Source organism: Nomascus leucogenys, chromosome 12 (assembly GCF_006542625.1).
Source record: "Nomascus leucogenys isolate Asia chromosome 12, Asia_NLE_v1, whole genome shotgun sequence".
Classification (NCBI taxonomy): Eukaryota; Metazoa; Chordata; class Mammalia; order Primates; family Hylobatidae; genus Nomascus; species Nomascus leucogenys.
In genome coordinates, this window is record NC_044392.1 from 76004982 (window position 1) to 76024976 (window position 19995).

Consider the following 19995-nt stretch of genomic DNA (forward strand, 5'->3'; position numbering starts at 1 on the left):
GGGTTCACACCATTCTCCTGCCTCAGCCTCCCGAGTAGCTGCGACTACAGGCACCTGCCACCACACCCAGCTAATTTTTTGTATGTTTAGTAGAGACAGGGTTTCACCGTATTAGCCAGGATGGTCTCGATCTCCTGACCTCGTTATCTGCCCACCTCGGCCTCCCAAAGTGCTGGGATTACAGGCGTGAGCCACCGCGCCCGGCCTACTTAAGTGTTTTATTGTCCTAATTCTGGCTGATAAAATGTAGTTAAACAAAGTAATTTCACAATTTCATTTAACAACATGAAAGCAACCTTGGCATTGCATTGAATCTTAAAGTCTTTCTTCAAAGTAACATCTGTTTGGTAGAAATCTTTTCCACTTTATTTTTTCTAGCTATATTCACAATCCTGGTTTTTATCAAGTATGCATCCTCTGAATATGGCATACACAAATGGAAACATTAAAAACACTTAAACACTTCATCAGTTTTCCCCCTTCTAACAGTATTGTTGAGGTTAATCTAAAATGAAAATTCAGATAAAACAAGAACGGATACAGTAAGAATAAAAAGAAAAAAAGACAATTGGACTATCTGTGCTTGGTGTTTCTAGATGATTAATAATGTTATGCTAAGAATTGGCCATTTGTAAGAGATTGCCGTATAAGGTAAGTAAAATGAAATAATTGCTACTCTTGAATTCTGCTTTTAAGAAACTGATTTCAAAAACTTCATGAACTCCACTTAATGATTTGAATCATACAGGCATATATATGTCTATAAATATATGTTTGTACATACACATAATATGCTATGCTAATAAAGGAAATACCTTCATGAAAAGTCATGTTTTTTTATTGAATGTTTCAGATGTACATTACCAACACAATCAAAGCCAAGGGAACCAGACTTGCTAAGCCAGTTCTATGCTTGGGCTTAATGTGTTTGGCATTTCTTACTGGACTCAACAGAGTAGCAGAATATCGAAATCATTGGTCAGATGTTATAGCAGGCTTTCTGGTTGGAATATCTATAGCAGTATTTCTGGTAAGTACAAATTTATTTATATATCATTGGCTTTTTAATTAACTTGCATAATCACCTGTGAGAAAATACAAGTGTGAATCACTGGGTTTGTCTAAATGTAGTATATCAAACAAATCATTCATTTAAGTATATAAAACAAATCATTTAAGTCATTCATTTCTTCCTCCTCCTCCATTTGTTCTGCCACAAGTCAGGTTTGGGGATGAAAAAAATACAAATCCTACACTTAGAGTTGAACAATATATTTTCATATAAAATAGAGCTGGCCTAAAAACATACTGTCCCTCCCAAATAGTTTTTAAGACTGGGTAAAAACTGCCTATAATATTTTTTTAAGGATTTATAACAAACTTTATATAAATCCTTAAAAAATGTTATAGGTGAGTTTCAGGACTGGTTCGGATATTTTTTAAAGATTCCTCAGGGAAGTTGGCATGCTGGGGTATCAAGAGCATCCCAAAGTCCCCTAGTGCCTCCCTGCTGTACTTCCCCTGGGCCTCCATGTCCCAGTGCTAGCAGGTCAGCCTCACCTGTGAGATGAGGCGTTTTACGTCAGTAACTAAAAACTCATGAATAGTTTCCAAGACCGTACCATGTCAAATCATATTTCACCACATAGTAAAGAGCATACACAGTGACTTCTAATGAAGTAAGCATTCTATTTATCTTATTATAAAATCTTCTAGGACTATTTCCATAGGTTTTTGTTGTTGGAAAATGCATTTTAGTCTGACTTTAGAATTCATCATTATTTATTTAACCAGAGGCAATAGTCAAGGCTTTATATGCATTTCTAAGTATTTTTCTGACTTATTATCAGTACCAAATACTGACTGAAGTTTATACCACAAAATCTGATTATACTATTAAAGTATAGTATAAGTTGTGAGTGTATAACATTTTATAAGTATGAGTATACAATAAACAGCCTGAACTTCCCTCTATTCATGTGCACTAATCATTATGAGTATATCACATTTTACTCAAATGAAACAATGTGTAGACTATGAATCAAAACATATTTTTGCATTGACACATTATAATTTAAAAAATACTTTATGTCCATTTTGATTACATTTAAATTGCCCTTACATGTAACTTAACTTTATTAGCTTCATTTTACTAGTTAATAATCAGTAAGCAAACACTTTAGTGAATCTTTCCAGCTACCAAATGTTGAAACATAATTTATGTACTGGGCATTTTAAATAAGTTATTTCCTCTAGAATCTCCTGCGGTAAAGTAGTCACCATGACCTCATCTCTGTACTGCATCCGGTGCTCCATTTTTTTTTTTTTTTTTTGATACCACACTCTGTGATTCCCAAGGTCCCTGGAAGACTTAGACTCAACCTTCTCTCTTTCCTGGAGATATCCTGTAGCCTCGTGAAAACTGGGGCCCTGGCTTGAACCAAAACCTTTTTTTTTTTTTTTTTTTGCATTCACTCACCACAGTTGAAACTGGTTAGCATTCAAAAAGGAAAACCAACAACAAACTTTACATAAATCCTTAAAAAATATTATAGGCAAAGCCAAGAGCATATAAGTAGCCAAAATTTCAAAGCACTAGTAGTGTCAGATGCAACTGTGTTTCAGCTCTGTGGGTCCATAACATCTTCACTGGCATCTCATCAGCCTTCTTGTTTATCTGTAGCTGTTGCCACCTTCCCTATACTTCCAGTGAACACCTTACCTTACAAGGCCAACCTCAGAATGCTGGTGCCTTCCAAGTCACTTCCCTGTCTGGTGAATGTTGAGCTGAGCTCTGGATCCCCCTTGAGCTCAAGACCCTCCAACTGCACATGTTGAGAACGTTTCATGATAGCCCTTTGAACATTCCCATACTACCAGGAAAATGACTTCGTGAAAAGATTATATGTAAAAAATGCCTATATAATAACTAAAAATGCATTTATGCATTCTTTCACAACCATTTATGAATGTGAATGCCTATAGGTATATTTAAATGTGGCTAAACAACAGCCTCCCTAAAGGATCATTATAAGGCTCTATAAAGGTTAAACAAAATAGTGCATGTTCAGCGAATGACTACGTGAATGACTGGAAAAAGTTCCATAAACTATAGTTTGCTTCCTCTCAGTCCCTTTTACCCTATGTAAGGTTTGTGTTTTGAAAATGTATTTGCAGGATGATAAGACAAAGCTGAGGATAGAAGAGATGGGTTTTGTGGAACCAGGGAAACAGGATGGTGCAAATTGGCCCTCAGTGGCACAAAGAGGGAGGGTATCCATCATGTCCTCCAGGATATTTAAGGTGGAATGGTTTGGAGCCTGGTGGAACATGGAAGGTGATGTGAACGAGGCACAGGGAGCCTTCTATGATGATTCCCAGTTTTCTCATTTGGGAAACTCAGCACATTTATTTTGAGCAGTAACTCCAGCTCTGGCCTGCAGTATGTTGTAATATCCTAGGGTGTTTCTAATTATCTTGCAGTGTGTGCAGAATTCTAAAGTGATTCCAAAATAAAATTAATGCTAATCTACTCCAGGTCTCTATGTCTCAGTTAAAGGAATCCAGACCACCCAGTCACCCAGATTCAATGGCTAACATTGGTCTTTGGCTCATTCTCCTGTTTCATTCCACACACCAGTGATTCATTTAGGCCAGATTCATTTCCACTATAAAAATATTTCTTCCATGTCTTGGATCTTTGCTCTCTGACCATAACTTTTGAATTGTAGACATTCTTGCTTCTTACTAAAATAGTGAGGCCTTCCCTGAACCATGTTTAAAATGACTTCTCCTCCTTGAGGATTCCTTTCCTCATTCCTTACTTTACTTTTCTACATAGGATGTTTCAACTTTTAATATGTAATATTAATTAATGTGTAATAAATTACTGTGCAATATACCAAATGGAACATTTTTGGTTTTGCTTTGCTATCAATCCCACTAGAATGTAAGCTCTCTGTGAAGTCTTTTTCTTTGTTTTGTTCACAGCTTATCCCCAATAACTAGAACAAGGTCTGGTACAGAGGAAGTTCTGAATAAATATATAATGAATGAATTAATACAGGAAAGAATGATTAAAGAATTTTTTATTTACTTTCCGGAGTTCTTTTAAGGATTAAGTGAAATCCCACATGTAAGAAGTGAAGCCTAGTGCAGACAAGACACTGAATACCACAGTGTTCACGTTTGATGACTATATTCAAACCCTTTACACACTTGAGATTTGGCTCAGACAAGATCCAGTTTCCCCAGGAAGTTTCCCTGTTTGGCTGATTTTTTCCATTTTTTCCTGAATTTCAACCACTCTTTCAGTCTGTCCTCTTATAATTTAATAAGGAATTATGTGCTGTGTTAATTGTATTACTATTATCTCATGGGCATTTTGTTTCAGGTTAGAGAGAATCACCGTACTTAGCAAAATACAAGACAAATACTAGTTGAACAATATTTGTAGATTATGATATTTATGACAGCATCAGGCAGAATAGCTCAAGTTTATTGAGCCACAAAAATAGTTTGTCATGTTATCATATACAACAATAATAGTTATTGTGCTCTTTACTACATTAATGCAATTAACCCTCAGGACAGCTCAGTGAAATGTTTTTATTGTCTTCATTTTGCAGGCTTAAAAAAATTGAAGCCTGATTATATAAAGTAGCTTGCCCATGTTTACAAAGTTAGTAACTGAGAGATCCAGGATTATGATCCAGACCAGTTTGACCCCAAAGCCCATGCACTTAACCCCATGCAATAATGATGTTTCATTTGCCACAAAGAGTGAAAATGAACAAGAATGGATCAGATTAAGTTATTATCACGACAGGAAAAAGAAAATATATAGGTAGTGATGATTTACTCATATCATCTTGGTAGGAGAGAATAGAATTACAAGAATTATACACGCGGAAATCACTAAAGTAAAACCAGAACATCTGAAAGCAATGTTAAATTATATAAGCACATCAGAAAATTTGAGAATTTCTGTCCTAGATGCTTGCTCATTCATTAATCTGATCCCTCACTGTGACAGTGGGAACACAGCAGTGAGCAAAAAAGAGCATCTTTGCATTTGTGGAACTTGGAAGAGACACATCAATCAAAGTATTACTTTAAATGATGTTTAGTTTCATACTAAGTGCTCTGATAAAAACGATCACAGCTCCATGTGAGCAAAAAGCAAACAAACAAAAACAAAATAAACCATCCCAGCTAGGAGTTCAAGGAAGGCATCCACGTGGAAGTGAAGCTGAGATGAGATATCACGGCTGAGTTAGATATGGCATCCAAAGACAGTGGAGGTGAGGAGTATCCAAACAGCAGGAAGTGAAAGGTAACAGAAAGTGTTTTGAAAACGGAGAAGGAAGGCTGCAAAAGTGGGGCTGGGCCAGAGTTTACACATTAAGAAAAATGGAAAGCCAAGCAATGAATGGCTTTAAGGGGGTAACATAATCCAGTTTGCATTTGGAAAGATCATTCTCACATTATGGTGGAAATAGAGGGGCCAAGATTAGATTTAGAGAGATAGTTTAGAAAGCTGTGCAGGAATCCAGGCAACAGGTGGTGGTTGCTTCGTTTTTGGAGTTGGTGGAGGAGATAAGATGAAGCAAATATAAGAAATCAAGATATTTAGGTATCAAGATATTTAGAAAGTAACACTGAGCAGATTCAGTAACTGGTCAAGTGTAAGAAGTGTAAAGGATTAATTCAAGTTTTTAGCCTTGTGAATCTGCATTGGGGCGGAGGTGGGTGTTGGGGGGTGGGGTGGCATGTTGCCTTTCCTTGAAAGTGTCCAGAGAAAAGATCAAGTTTGGAGTGGGTGCTGGAGAGGGCAGATCTTGAGTTTAGTTTTGAGTAGTTGTTGAATTGTCATACCTTTGCCAGCCAAAGAAATGACGTTAACTTAGTGATCTATTGCAACCTCTTCGCTTTCTAATTGATAAAACTGAGACGCAGAGAACTGTCTGAGAATGTATAGACTCAGGCATGCCCAGGATCAAAAACCAGGTCCCTCACTTTTTCTTATCACCATTTTTACAGACAAGACATCTGTTCCATATTGTAAATGTTAGCAGACAAGACTTATTAAATATTGGAATATAACTCTACAGAGGATTAGGTAATTTCTTTCCTAATAATTAAAATACTAAGAGTAAGAAGAATAGTCATCGTTGTTAATGTTGGCTAAAATTCTTGATTATATCCTTTGTATTTTAGAGTAGTGGTCAGCCAGCCAACTGCTTCCCACGGACCAAATTTGATCTGCTACCTATCTTTGTAAAGAAAGTTATATTTGAATAATGACACTCCCATTTGTTTATAAACTGTCCGTGGCTGTTTTTGCACCAAAAAGGAGGCGTTGAATAGTTGCTGCCAAGGTTGTAAGGCTGCAAAGCCAAAAATATTTACTGTCTTCCTTTTACAGACAAAATTTGCTTACCTTATCTCTAGAGCAATCAGTATCAGACATTTGTGGGGTCATGAAGCTGGTAACACCATGAGGTAGTAGCTTTATCAAGTACCCATCTCCAAGCCCTTACTGTCCCCTTACTTTGAAGATCTTTAAAGTGGCAACTGCAAAGTTGAGGTATCAGATTATCAGGCTTTGATCTATGTTTCTAATCTGTAGTTCTTCTGGGAAGTGGAAGGATAAGAAATCTGTAACAATTTGCAAAGAAGTATTTTTCTGACATAAAATCTCAGTAGGTGTTATTATTTTGTAGATTTGTAAATTTTATTTAAAAACTGGAAAGCAACAAAGATCTAATTGATCTAATTGGCCTTTGAAGATATTCAGTAATGAACTCTACTAAAGAAAAGGCTTTTCATTGTAGCATTTGTGAAAATATGAAATGTAAATGTATATATTAAGTGCTTACTTTACAAAATGAATGTTAAGTTATAGCTGCAAATGAAGCCTGTATTTTGATTTGTAATAGAATGTGAAACAAAATAAAACTCAAGAATACCTTTACCAAGAATACCTTGTTTATTGTGTAAGCAAACAGTAGCAAATAATCTTCCTGGTATGTTTAATTCATTATTTCTTAAATATGATCCACCTGCATTAGAAGCTTCTCGAATGCATTTTTGAAGTGCCAACTCCTAGGCCCCATTCTTCATTTACTAAATCAGAATCTTTAGGGCAGGGTTTAGGAATATGCATTTTTAACAATGCCAAAATGTATTTTTATGCACATTAAGGATGAGAACCTCTGGTTTAGTTCAAATTCTGTCACCTGTGAGATATAATCCATTGAAACAAGGGTCAATTTTCTTTATGTAGAGGGTTTTCTATTTCAGTGGTAGCCCCAGTAAGCTATTTTTGGAATGCCAAGTATATATAGGACACAATAATAGACGATAAACTAGGTTAATTAAGGGATGCTGCTAAATTAGAGAGTGCCAATTGTAGAAGGTTTATTATGAATATAGTGATACTGAAGCAATGAAAAACAATTAGCATTTAAATTCAGTTGTAGATTAGCCATATTAGGAAAAGGTTAGCTTGCTATGAATTTTTATAAGGTTATGGTGTTATGATTGATTTGAGCATTGACTATAATGTAATGAAAATTTTCAAATATTAAAATTGTCATAATTAAGTGAGCTTAATACTAACTGATGAGTTTTCTTAAACATATCTGCATTGGAGTAGCTATTAACATTTATACAATAAACTTTACAATAAATGTATACAATAAATCTGGATATAAATTCATATACATGTAATATTTAAGTAATTTTAATACTTCCTTACATGTTTGGATTTATTAAGCTCCTCAAACGGGTGAAAGTCACAGTGAGCACAGTTTGCTTTAACTGTAATTGTTTTCTGAAATTTTAGGTTGTGTGCGTGGTAAATAATTTCAAAGGAAGACAAGCAGAAAATGAGCATATACACATGGATAATCTGGCACAGATGCCAATGATCAGCATTCCTCGAGTAGAAAGTCCTTTGGAAAAGGTAACATCTGTACAGGTGATTCACAATTTAAATTCTAAATTATAATAACTAGAGCAAATGAATCATTATTCCTGTATGTATATCTGGAGCATGTCCACACAGTTTATGTTGATTTACTTAGTGTAATGTGATATTTAGCAAGAATTTAGCCACTAAAGAGATAATCATAGAAAAATATATATCACATTTAAAAAATCTGTTTGTAGGCCGGTCACAATGACTCGCACCTGGCCTGTAATCAATCCCAGCTTTTTGGGAGGCCAAGGCGGGCAGATCACTTGAGACCAGGAGTTCAAGACCAGCCTGGCCAACATGGAGAAACCTCATCTCTACCAAAAAAAAATACAAAAATTAGCTGGGCGTGGTGGCATGCACCTGTAATCCCAGCTACTTGGGAGGCTGAGGCACCAGAATCACTTAAACCTGGAGGCAAAGGTTGCAATGAGCCAAGATCATGCCACTGCAGTCCAGCTTAGGCAACAGAGTGAGACTCCGTATCAAAAAATCAAATATCTGTTTGTCTTCCTCATGCTAAAAGCTGAGGAGTACCTGTGTGTGAAATCCATTTAGTACTTTGCTGTAGTTTCTAAATAAGGAACATTGTGTACTGGTCTCACACAGAGGAAAAATAAGATAGTTCTACTTGTGGATATATGCATTTTTTACAAAATCTATTCCACGTCTTCCATGCTCCATTTATATGAGAAAGTGCTCAGCACAATGCCTGGCACACATTCACAGTTCAATAAATATTTGTTGAATCTCAGTGCACAAAGGTCTGACATCAGGAAAACACCAGTCGTGCTCTCCTAATCAGGGAGATTCTGAGACTCTGTTGGGCTGAATGCAGCCAGAGGGTAGCACTTGGACTGGTAGGCCAAGGCCTCATTGGGCATGGCAGTGAGCACAGAAACCAGGTAAATACTTTTCTTGAGACTTTTGTGAACCACATAGGATAATATTTCCTAAATGTTGGTGCAGTTATGTGCATTTGTAACTAGTTAAATGGTTGCTCTAAGGGCTACTAGTAGCTTCTCTTCAGTCCTGTTCAGTTCCACATTTGGTCAATATCTTAGCTGAAGAGTCAGTTACACACTAATCAGGTGTTCAGATTGTGTGAATCTGTGAGAGATAATTAACATATTCAATGAAAGAATAAAAATTCTTCAGTCACTGCAATAAGATACAATTCATAACTAACGAGAAATAAAGGAAACATTTTGTATTTGGATTTTTTTAAAACTTCACGTATAAAGTAGGGTACATCCAGGTTAATTGCACAAATGAAAAAGGCTTGGGGTGTAATAGGCACTGAATCAACATGTGTCAACAGCATGATAAGGCTGCCAAAAGAGTTAAATGATCTTAAGGCCCACTTGGGGAAAATGATACCCTGAATGAGGGGATTGATGGCGTGCATTGCTAGGCTCTGGTCAGACCAACTTTGAATATTGTGTACTGATCTCGACAACACAGTTTTAAAGTGGGCATTGATAAAATAGTTGACACTCAATAAATATTTGTTAAATGAGTGAATTAATGTCTTTAGGATGTACTCAACATCATGGTTTATGAGAGACTGTTGCAGGAACAAAAACATGCTTAAAGAAAACTCATGAAAGAAGCAATAGCTTCCCATAAGAATCTGAAGGGCTCTTGTATGACAGAGGGATGAGATTTGTTCTGGAGGGTGTCTGAGATAACAGTTAGGACAAAACAAAGAAAAGTGAGTGTAAGAAGATAAATAATGGCTAGAAAGAAGAAAAAACTCTGAAAATGAAATGGCTGCCTTAAGAGAGATAAAATTTCCTTTTACTATAGGAATTCCAGAATAGCTAAATAATTACTTGCCCATGATACTTTGGAGAGAATTCAAGCGTTCAGGTAAGGATAGAAATACTTAATAATAATAATATACTAACACTAATAATGACTACCATTTAATGATCATCAGTATGTGTCAAGTCCTGTGCTGATGGTTTATATAAATTCCACAAAATACTTCTGTGCTCTACAAATACAATTTCAGTCCTCACAGCAATTTTTAAACACGATCCTCATTATACTGGTAAGAACTGCTAATACTCAGTATTTCGTCTCCCCTTCTTCCTTTAAGTAATTGAATTCCCTAATTTTAGCCATATTCATGACTGCCCAGCTACAATCTATATTTCCCAGCTTCCCTTGCAGTTAGGTGTAACCATGAAACCAAGTTTAGACAAATGGAATGTCAGCAGAAGGGATAAGTTCAACCTCTGATTTATCTCTTTGAAGACTCTTGCCCTGGACATTCTCTACCCCTTCTCACCAAATGAAAAAGGTAATGACTGGAGCAACCTTGGAAATCACTTTGTAAGATGACCAATCTATCCTGTAGTCTGGGTCCCTGGATGAGCTTATGGAGCAGATTTCACCCAGCCTAGATGGTTCTGAGAAAGAAGTGAACTACTTTCTCTCTAAGCCATTGAATTGTTCTAATTTCTTTTCTATAGTGACTTAGCTGATATCCTATTGTAATGCATATTCCCGTTTTTACAGTTAAGAAAACTGAACTTCCAAATGGTTAAGTAATTTGCAAAAGTCCAGATCATTGATAAGCAGCTGAGAAAAATTATACAATGTAATGTTTTGAGACACATACCTATGTAAGAAAATATGTTTAAAAACTGAATAATCTGTACAAAATTAGATCTTGTTTAACTTACTAAATAAAGTTTAAAAATAGTAGAATTTAGCCCAGGGATAGTGGTTCATGCTTGTAATCCCAGCTCTTTGGGAGGGTAAGGTGGAAGGAAGGATCGCTTGAGGTCAGGATTTCGAGACCACCCTGGGCTGTAACAATAGTGAGACTCCATTTCTACAAAAAATAAAAAAAAAATTAGCCAGGTGCAGTGGCATGTGCCTGTAGTACTAGAGACTCAGGAGGCTGAGATAGGAGGATTGCTTGAGCCCAGGAGTTCAAGGCTGCAGTGCGCTATGATCACACCACTGTACTCCAGCCTGGGCAACAGATGGAGACCCCATCCCTGACCCCATCTCTAAAAAAAAGGGGTTGTGAAATATAGGAAGAGATCTTAGACATATTTTGAATAATCTGGTCAGGGCAACTATTACAACCTTTTCATTTTGTGTACCTCTGAAATTATCTTCAATAATAATCACTGCCGTCTACTTTTTAACATTTATTTGCATGAGTGTTTTTTGGTAGCTTTCTAGCATTGCCAAATATTCATATATATCATTACATCATTGTATGTATTAAATTATTTAAAAGGTTCTTGTTGATGTTATGCTAGTTCATTTTTATTTATAGTGAGCTTTGAAATATTAGATAGTAAAAGCAAAAATATTCTATTCATCTATAAATTGTTAGAGATTAGTATTCATTAATATATGTATTCATGTACATATTAGGTTAAGTGGCATGTTTCTTTTATTAATTTTTTGGTTCATAACAAATTTATGTGCTCCGTTTTCACTCCGGTAGCTAGGAAATAAAAATGGTTTGAATCTGATTTGGTTCCCCCCTTACTCGCTATAGTGCATTGGCACCACACCCTGCTGAGCTCCAGCTTTACTCTCCCATCTTTTTATTCCTGTTCCCAGGCAGAATGCTGTCTGCACAGTGCAGGTTCTGCCCCCTGCGCTCACACAGAGCATGGGATGATGACAAGGCCAGGTGCTGAGAATGCATCTCAGGCTTGCCTTTGTAACTGCGCTGCTGAGAGGACATGTATTTGTGTTCATCAGGCAGAAAGGGAGGAGGGCTACCACTTAAGGGAAGCCTACAATAGCTTTCTCTTTTCGTGTGTGATAAGGAGCATTTGGGATAAATACACAGCAGGTCTTCGAATTACATCGTTTCATTCAATATCATTTCTTTCTAACACCGATGAGAAAAAAAAAAAAAAAAAACAACACTCTCTGGCTAGGGCTGCTGTCTGTGTGGAGTTTGCACGTTCTCCCCATATCTGCATGGCTTTTCTACCCTGTTTTCCTCCCACCTCCCAGAGATGTACCTATTAGGTGAAGTGGCATGTTTAAATGGTCCCAGTGTCGGTGAGTGTGACATGCGTGTGTTAGTGCATTTGCTGTGGGATGGCATCCTGTCCAGGGCTGGTTACTGCCTTGTGCCCTGAGTGGCTATCCTAGGCTCTGGCCACCTGCTACCCTGAACTGAAATAATTGGGCAGATAATTATCATGCTTGTTTTTATTAATCTTTCTTAAATATATGTATAATCACATTTATTCTAATGTTTTATACTAGAAGCATTTTGGTCTTTATTTAGAAGTTCGGTGATGTCTTTGTGACCAGAAATATGCCATAGAAACTTAATTCCTGTTTATATCAATTAGCCTATGGTCAAATTGGTTTCATTATACTTCATTCTACTTAAACTTCATTTCCAAGAGCCTGTCAACATCACTAAGTGAGTACTCACCTTATTGGATTCATCATGGCTCATACTGGTAAACAAGTAAATGCAAAATTCTTCCCAGTACTTTGATCTTAATAATTGATAGTTGGAGAGTGACATTAGACCTTAAAGCTGGCCCTCTGAAAAAAGTAAGGGAGCCTGGTGTGAAAGTTAGGTCTGCAAGTATGACCAAGAGTTAGCATTATTATGCCAAGCTGTCATTTTCTGGTTGTCACTTTTGTATGGAGAAGGCAAAGGGTTTCGTTTAGAAGTTATGTACTTATATAACCTTTTATGTTCAAAGTACATGTTTGATAAACTATAAGCTGCAGTGTAATTATAGTATAGCATACAAGCATTCTTTATTTTTACACCAGCAATTTATCCCTTAATTATAGGAGTTTTTCATATAGTTAATTACCATAGTTTATGAGGAAAAGTCCTGATTTTTCTGAAAGACAAGTATATCTGAACATTCATTACATTTGGTTTGTGAAAAGAATTAATCATCTGTGGAAACTGGCCCATTGTATCCCAACGTCCACTAAATATTCAGGTTACTAGTAACTTTTTTATGACTGTTTGTCATATGAAAATATATAAGCTAAAATATACATGCGTAGTGAATTGTTAAATCAATGGGGTCCAGTACATCGTAGTGTAGTGCTTCTGCTCGTAGGTTCTGGGGGCAAACTAGCTGAGAATTTTGGATAATTTTGGCCTTAGGCAACTCACTTAAATGCTTGGTGATTCGGTTTTCTCTTTCATAAATTGATCATCATATGAGTTCAATAAGTTAATGGTAAAGCACTTATACTGTGTCTGGTACCAGTGAAACCCTTAATAATCATAACTATAATTATTATTATTATTTAACAGCTAAGATGGATGAGGTAAATCAAAACATGGAAAGTTTTCCAATATATATCGGAAAGTTTTTTTAAAAAGACTTTATATGTATATTAAATGTATATATAATAAAATAAATTATGCGAAATACCATCTATTTATCTTTAGTAGTATAGAAAGGAACATGTGGATGAGAGAAAGAAAAGAATAAAGAAAAGAAAGAAGGGAAGGGAAGGGAGGGGAGGGGAAGGGAGGGGAAGGGAAGGGAGGGGAGGGGAGGGGGAAACAGACACCAGTCAGAGCAATGCTTAAACTTAAGGAGGCAACTGAGGTTAGTGGACCATGACCTTATCCACATTCCTGACCCTTCCTTCCTTCCTCCCGCCCTCCCTCCCTCCCTTCCTTCCTTCTTTCCTTCCTTCCTTCTTGCCTACTTTTCCTACTATACTATTCGTGAATAATTTTATGACTGAAAATCATTATCTTTTTAAAAATTATTCAATTATTTAAGCTGCTAAGGAGGTTCCAGTGCTTCCTCATTGGATTGACTGCTGATATGTTCAGATTGACAAAAGGCCCTCAGAAAAACTCCCCCAGGGTAATTTAGAACCCTGTACTTCCTTAGGGCTCACACGACCTTTCTGAAAGTGTTTGATTTATTTTTCTCTGCCAAATTGTGCATGGAAATCTTGGCGGTAGCTCTCCCACCTTCATGCCCAGGGTTCAGCTTTCTGTGGCATCTGCAGCCATCCCCATTTTACTTACCATTAGCCCTGGGGCCCTTCATGTGAGCTGTGTGCAGGTGCTTGTCATTTACAGATCCACAAACCCCCCATCTACCCAAGGACCCAGGGAGCCAAATCTCCTCATGGGTCACACCACCCCTTTCTCTCAAATTCATGCTTTTCTGGCTCGAGTCTTCAATGGCCCACATATCTCAAAAAAAAAAAGCATCGGTGTTGCTGGCTTCAGGATATCTCCGGACACAAAGACTCTATTAATTATCCTTAGGAGTCCAAGAAACAAATTTCTGACTCTAGGAAATAGAGATGGAGATGTTTACATTTTATCATTTACACTCCTATATTATCAAAAATAATGTAGGAATTAATATCTTAATAGCTGTGTCACCAAGAGTGAAGAGTAAAGTAAAATTTTTTTTTGGCATTTTGACTAGATCTGGTGTAACTAAATCCAGCTTTAGGAAATCCCACAAAGGACAATTCAATTTTTCCTTTGCTCTTAAAGAACTACAATGCTGTATGTGTAGCTAAAATTCTATGCAGCCTCAATAATGTCCCAAAATTCCAGAGGGAGAATGACAGCTAGGAGCAATCTCTAACAGAATAAGGAGTCCGTTTCATTTCCAGGACATCTCAACACCTTGGATCAACACCATTTTGAGACAGAGTTAGCAAATAAGCAAATACCGAAAGAAAGCTCTCAGACAAGAAGCTGTCCTTGGATAGGCTTCTCACTATTAGGGGTTCATGCCAGATGAAGGAAACCTTTTGTGAACTGGATGGGTACCCCACACCTGGATGGGGAGTTACCTTTATTCAAAACCAAAAGCTGCCTCCAAGGATTACACATACTCCTGGAATAGAAGTTAGACTGAACTAATCAGTAGTCTTCCTGGTTTCAACAAACATAATGAAAAATTATATAGAAACAAAGTGACCTTCCTGAAAATGCTCACGGTCTTAGCTTCTCACAATCCATTCAGACTGATGGTAGAAAACTACATCCTCCAGCTCTTCTGCTCAGGATCTAAGTGGAGGATTCCCTAGCAATTCATGGTTATCATTAAGAGATAACTGATGAATCTTTTCCCATTCATTTTAGGAAAATCAACTGAGCTAAATCTGTCCAATTTCAAGCATGAATAATCAGGACAAGAACTTAAATCCTTTAAAAAAACACAGAAGAGAGAGAGAGATATTTTAATAGAGCATTAAAAAAAAGAAAAAGATTATAAGAAATTTGGTTGGGCGCAGTGGCTCACACCTATAATCCCAGCACTTTGGGAGGCCAAGGCGGGTGGATCACCTGAGGTCAGGAGTTCAAGGGCCAACATGACAAAACGCCGCCTCTACTAAAAATACAAAAATTAGCTGGGCATGGTGGCACGTGCCTGTAGTCCCAGCTACTTGGGAAGCTGAGGCAGGAGAATCGCTTGAACCCGGGGGGCAGAGGTTGCAGCAGGCCAAGATCGTGGCACTGCACTCCAGCCTGGACAACAGAGTGTGACTTCATCAGAAAAAAAAAAAAAAAAAAAGATTACAATAAACATAATTAAATTTATTATAGATAGCATCTTCTTTCCACAGACAAGGAAATTAAAGAAAACATGTGAAATGAATGTCAGATGAAAGATAGCTGACACATCAGAAATGTAATATAAGAAAACAAATGATGCCATGGTGGGATTAAAACTATACTGGAAACCATAAAGAACAAAGTCCACGCTGGAAAAAGTTGTCGGTTATATTACTGACAGGTTTTATAATTTAAAAAAATGAGAATTAAATTGATATCTGAGAAAAGATGATAGATATGGAGGACACACCACAGAATCCTAACATACGAATCATCGTATCTGAAGAAGATGACAAATGGGGCAATAGCAATATTCCGAAATATACTTTAAAGAAACTTTTCTTCCAAATAAATACTTGAATATTTAAGCTGCAAGGGTTAAACAGATACAAAACACCTATGGAAATATATATATTGGAATTAGATGTTTCTCAGTGAAATTTTTGAATTTCAGTACTGGAGAAAGGACCCTATAAATTCCGTGATAGGTAGTAGTATTGTTCCCAGTTGTTAGCTATTTCCTTCCTTAGGCAGAGTGTTCTTCCCTACTCCAGTTACTTTGGACTTGGTCAATAACACGTGAATAGACTTGATATAAACTTCATTAATCAGAAACATGTAGAGCTATCATGAGTTTCTGCCAGTATTCTTGCTTCTGCCTTCTTGCAGGAAAAGATCATTTTCCAGACAAGTACTGCTGCCTCAGCCTGGGCTGTAAAATGGAAAGACAGGAGAAGCCAGCCTGCCCCCAACCTGTGGCCTAGAGCAGATTCATAGAACCTGGCCAACAACATGTAGTATGAGGATGAAATAAATATTATTGTTGGAAGCCACTGAGCCTTTGGGGTTGTTACACAGTATATATATACATATATATGTGCATATATAGTACTAGGTAATACTATATACCCAGTATATACATACACACACACTGTGTATATACACACACCGTATATATACTAGGTATATAGCATTACCTAGTGAAAACTAATACAACCACAACGACAGAAAGAATTGTTTACCTACCCAAGGCTGATAGCATGCTGGTCTCAGACTTGTGTCTGCATAACATTGGATGCAAGATCTATCCTACTCTAATGTAGATGGAGTAATGTCTCCAGAATTTTTAAGGAATTAGTTTGTGACATAATCCTATTTCCACCCAAAAGGTCATTTAAGTATTAAAATAACCATAAAATATCAGCTATGCAAGAATTTAGGAATTACACTAATCACAAAAAGGTACAGAAAATGTTTAGCAATTAACTGAGTAATACACCAGTAACTAGAGATCAAATTAGGATATGAATGAATTGGCAGAAAGAATAGAAACCATTTAAATATAAAACTTAATTAGATTTAACTGTGGTAAAATAAAGTAACAGAAACTGTAAAAAACTATAAAATTTAAGTAGAAGATATATCAGAAAAGAAAATTATCTAAGATGACAAAATGAGACAAATTCTAGATAATACCAGCAAAAATGTAAAAGTATAAGATTCTCCAGATTTCATAAAGGTGGAACTCATTATCACTGCTTCATTCTTGGCATTTCTAACTAGGAAAAATGTTCAAGCATTTTAAAAAATAAGTTACCAAGAGTAGTTTAAAATGATTTATAAAAGGCCAATTACAAAGTATAAAATATAAACAACACACATGTCAAAAAGTTCATGTCTGTAATATAGAAAACATCCTAATTGGTAAAGTTCATGAATAGGCAAATCATTAGAGAGTAAATACAATTAGGAAATAAATACATGGAAAAGTGTTCTGTGTGACTTTGGATGAATGTTATGAAGGATCTTTTATGCAACATTAAGAAGTTGATTCTTATCCTGTAAGCAATTGGGTACCTTCCAAAAAGGACTTCCTTAAAGTCCTTCCATAAAGGGACTTTAAGGAAGTGAGTAGTTTAATTCCTAAATGGCTTGTTCAGAGAGGAGAATAAGAGAGCAGCATGGAAGAACAAAAGAATCGGAAAGGCTATCGTAAGAATCCAGTTGAATGCTGCAGATGATGCTTACTTAATCTTAGTAAAGCCCAGCACGTTACGCCATTTTGACTGATGAGATGTCATTTGGCAAAGTCTGCTGTTAGGTGCTGATTTAGAGGACTTATCTCACCTCATGATTTACAGTACAAAAGGGCTCCCAGCCAGAGTGTCACTAAGAAAACCATCCCTCTCCTTTACCCATAGTATATGCTGATCCTTCATCTATGGCCTTTCCCCGTTCTTTCTTCACGGATTCCTCTCCTTTGTAACTAACGGATAAGGTGTGGATTGGCAGTCCTGCCAGATGATCCTCATAGGTCAGACTGCAGTCACCCCAACAGCAACGCACTGAGCTCTGTAGTCCTTCTCTCTCTCCTGCCTGTGCTTATTCTCACTCCAAGGGCCAATGCTGGGTCTATGAGACTGACATAGGTCAGCACGTGGAGATAATGTATGAATTATCCATTTTAACTGATGCCATATAGAAAATATAGAGAAAAAGGCTTTATCTGGTAAAAGAACAAAAATATTTAAAAACAAATATAAGAATGAATAGGATTTGATAGAAAATGGGATATTTCCAATAGATCTAAGGGAAATTAATATCCATATAGTTTTATTAAGGCAGGTACAGCAGGCCACAATAACCACTCCTGGCTAATTTGAAAATGCTTTTTGAGGAAATGATTTTTTCCATCTAAACCCAGGCATTATTTTTTCTTAGGTTGGTGTGCTCCTAATCAGTTGAACCAAAGGGAATTCTCTCTTGCCAAAAAGAAAGGGAAAGTAATGATAGGAATAATTTACAAGATTCAGTTTTATACTTAGGATAAGGGGCTTTTCACCAACCTATACTACCCAATGAAGCTCATCATGTAAAAGCACACCCCTCTTAACAGACACATCAGCTGAATGAAAGTGATAAGAAGTGATGACAGCTCCAAAATCTAGAAATATTATAATGAATATGTACTATTACAGATGAAAATTACCATGTTTAATTCCCATGGCAACTGCAAAAAAAATTATATGGATAGGAATGTTCTGAAAGAGCTCACGGTGACCCAAGGAATTGAACTTTACATTGATTGACTATTTTGTAGATTTTATAAGATTACAGTGGTCATGGTAAAACGGGAACTGGAATGTAGTCAGAGTGATGGGTGGACAGAGAGCTTGGATTTTGCAGCTAGGTTTGAAGCCTGGTTCAGCTGCATAATAATGAAGTGGAGTTAGACAAATCACTCCTCTCCTTATCTGAAGAACTGATACAGTGATGGTTTCCCTGTAGGATAATTGTTGGGATTAACACATCACAGATAAACTTCTTGGCACATAGTAGGTGCTTCACACGAGTTAGTTCCCTCCCGCAACAATCATTTCTTTAATGGGATTTTTTTTTAATTTCACACTAGGATACTCCCATACAAAGACTTCATGGATTTAAAAGTTTATACAGATTGTCTATTTCATACATTGCACATATGCAGGAAATACTGTAGTATAAAATGTTGCATATATTAGTGTCATAGCAACAGCAAAACAATCCTGTGGTTTCTTGCCAAGACAAATATGATTATACATTACTGTGTTCCCTGTGATAAATTCCTTTCAGGTTTCAGAATGCTGTGCGTAACGCTGGCAATCTATTTAAGATTGAGTTGATTTTCTATAATGCAAATCTTTGTTTTACAGAGCTGCTGAACTGTAATATAAATGTTATATAGGACCTTGTCAAAACAATCTTATTAGTGATTAGATATTGGAATAGTTAGTGAAACTAAATATGTTCATATTTAGGCATTTTTCTTAATCTAAGCTCTGAGCATTTATTAAAAATATTTGAAGTAAATCAATATTTACAAGCTATACTGTGTTCTCATTTGTAAAATTTAATTTTGTTTAAAAAAAGGAAATTGAAAGTAGAAGCTTAAAAATGTCCAACAGGCATCAACATTTTAGGTTGAAAATACTAGCACATTCTGTTATTATTTTGCCATATGTCATTTTCCTATTTGTACTCCAGTATACTCAGAATCTATTTTTCCACACTATTTATGAATTATTACATACTACACGAAAAATAAAAGACAGCTTTCCCCCTCAGTTATCTAACAGGCCTTTTATAAAAGCATCTTTCATTAAATTACTTTGGAATATAGACTAGAAGCTTTCTCATCTGATTTATGTGAATAAATATAGAATTGATGACTGTATCTTTAAATTATATGATTCATTCAGTCATTAGTTAAGGAGAGAATAATCAGTGATAGATTTAAAAATCATTTCCAATGCACACATAGTTACACATGGATGGGAACCTGATCCCAGCCATTCATCTCCCTCTTTTTTCAGGTCTATTTCCTTATTGGGGACCATCCTGGAGACACTATGGAGGGCCTTCAAAATCAATCAGAAGATTGCAGTTCTGTGAAAACATT

The 19995-nt window shown here is 36.3% G+C and overlaps 1 protein-coding gene across 3 annotated transcripts in view; it reads left to right on the top strand.

Moving 5' to 3' along the window:
- PLPPR5 (phospholipid phosphatase related 5) overlaps window positions 1-19995 on the top strand; it is a 110893-nt gene that overhangs the window by 80697 nt on the left and 10201 nt on the right. Inside the window, exons 4-6 of one of the 3 annotated variants that reach the window (XM_030825011.1) lie at window positions 854-1030; window positions 7850-7969; window positions 9791-9853. In XM_030825011.1, coding sequence (XP_030680871.1) covers window positions 854-1030; window positions 7850-7969; window positions 9791-9808 — 315 coding nt within the window. In that variant the 3' untranslated portion in view covers window positions 9809-9853. Of the gene's footprint in view, window positions 1-853; window positions 1031-7849; window positions 7985-9790; window positions 9854-19995 lie in introns of all 3 variants that reach the window. The other 2 variants (XM_030825012.1, XM_012500404.2) reach the window with 2 other exon arrangements.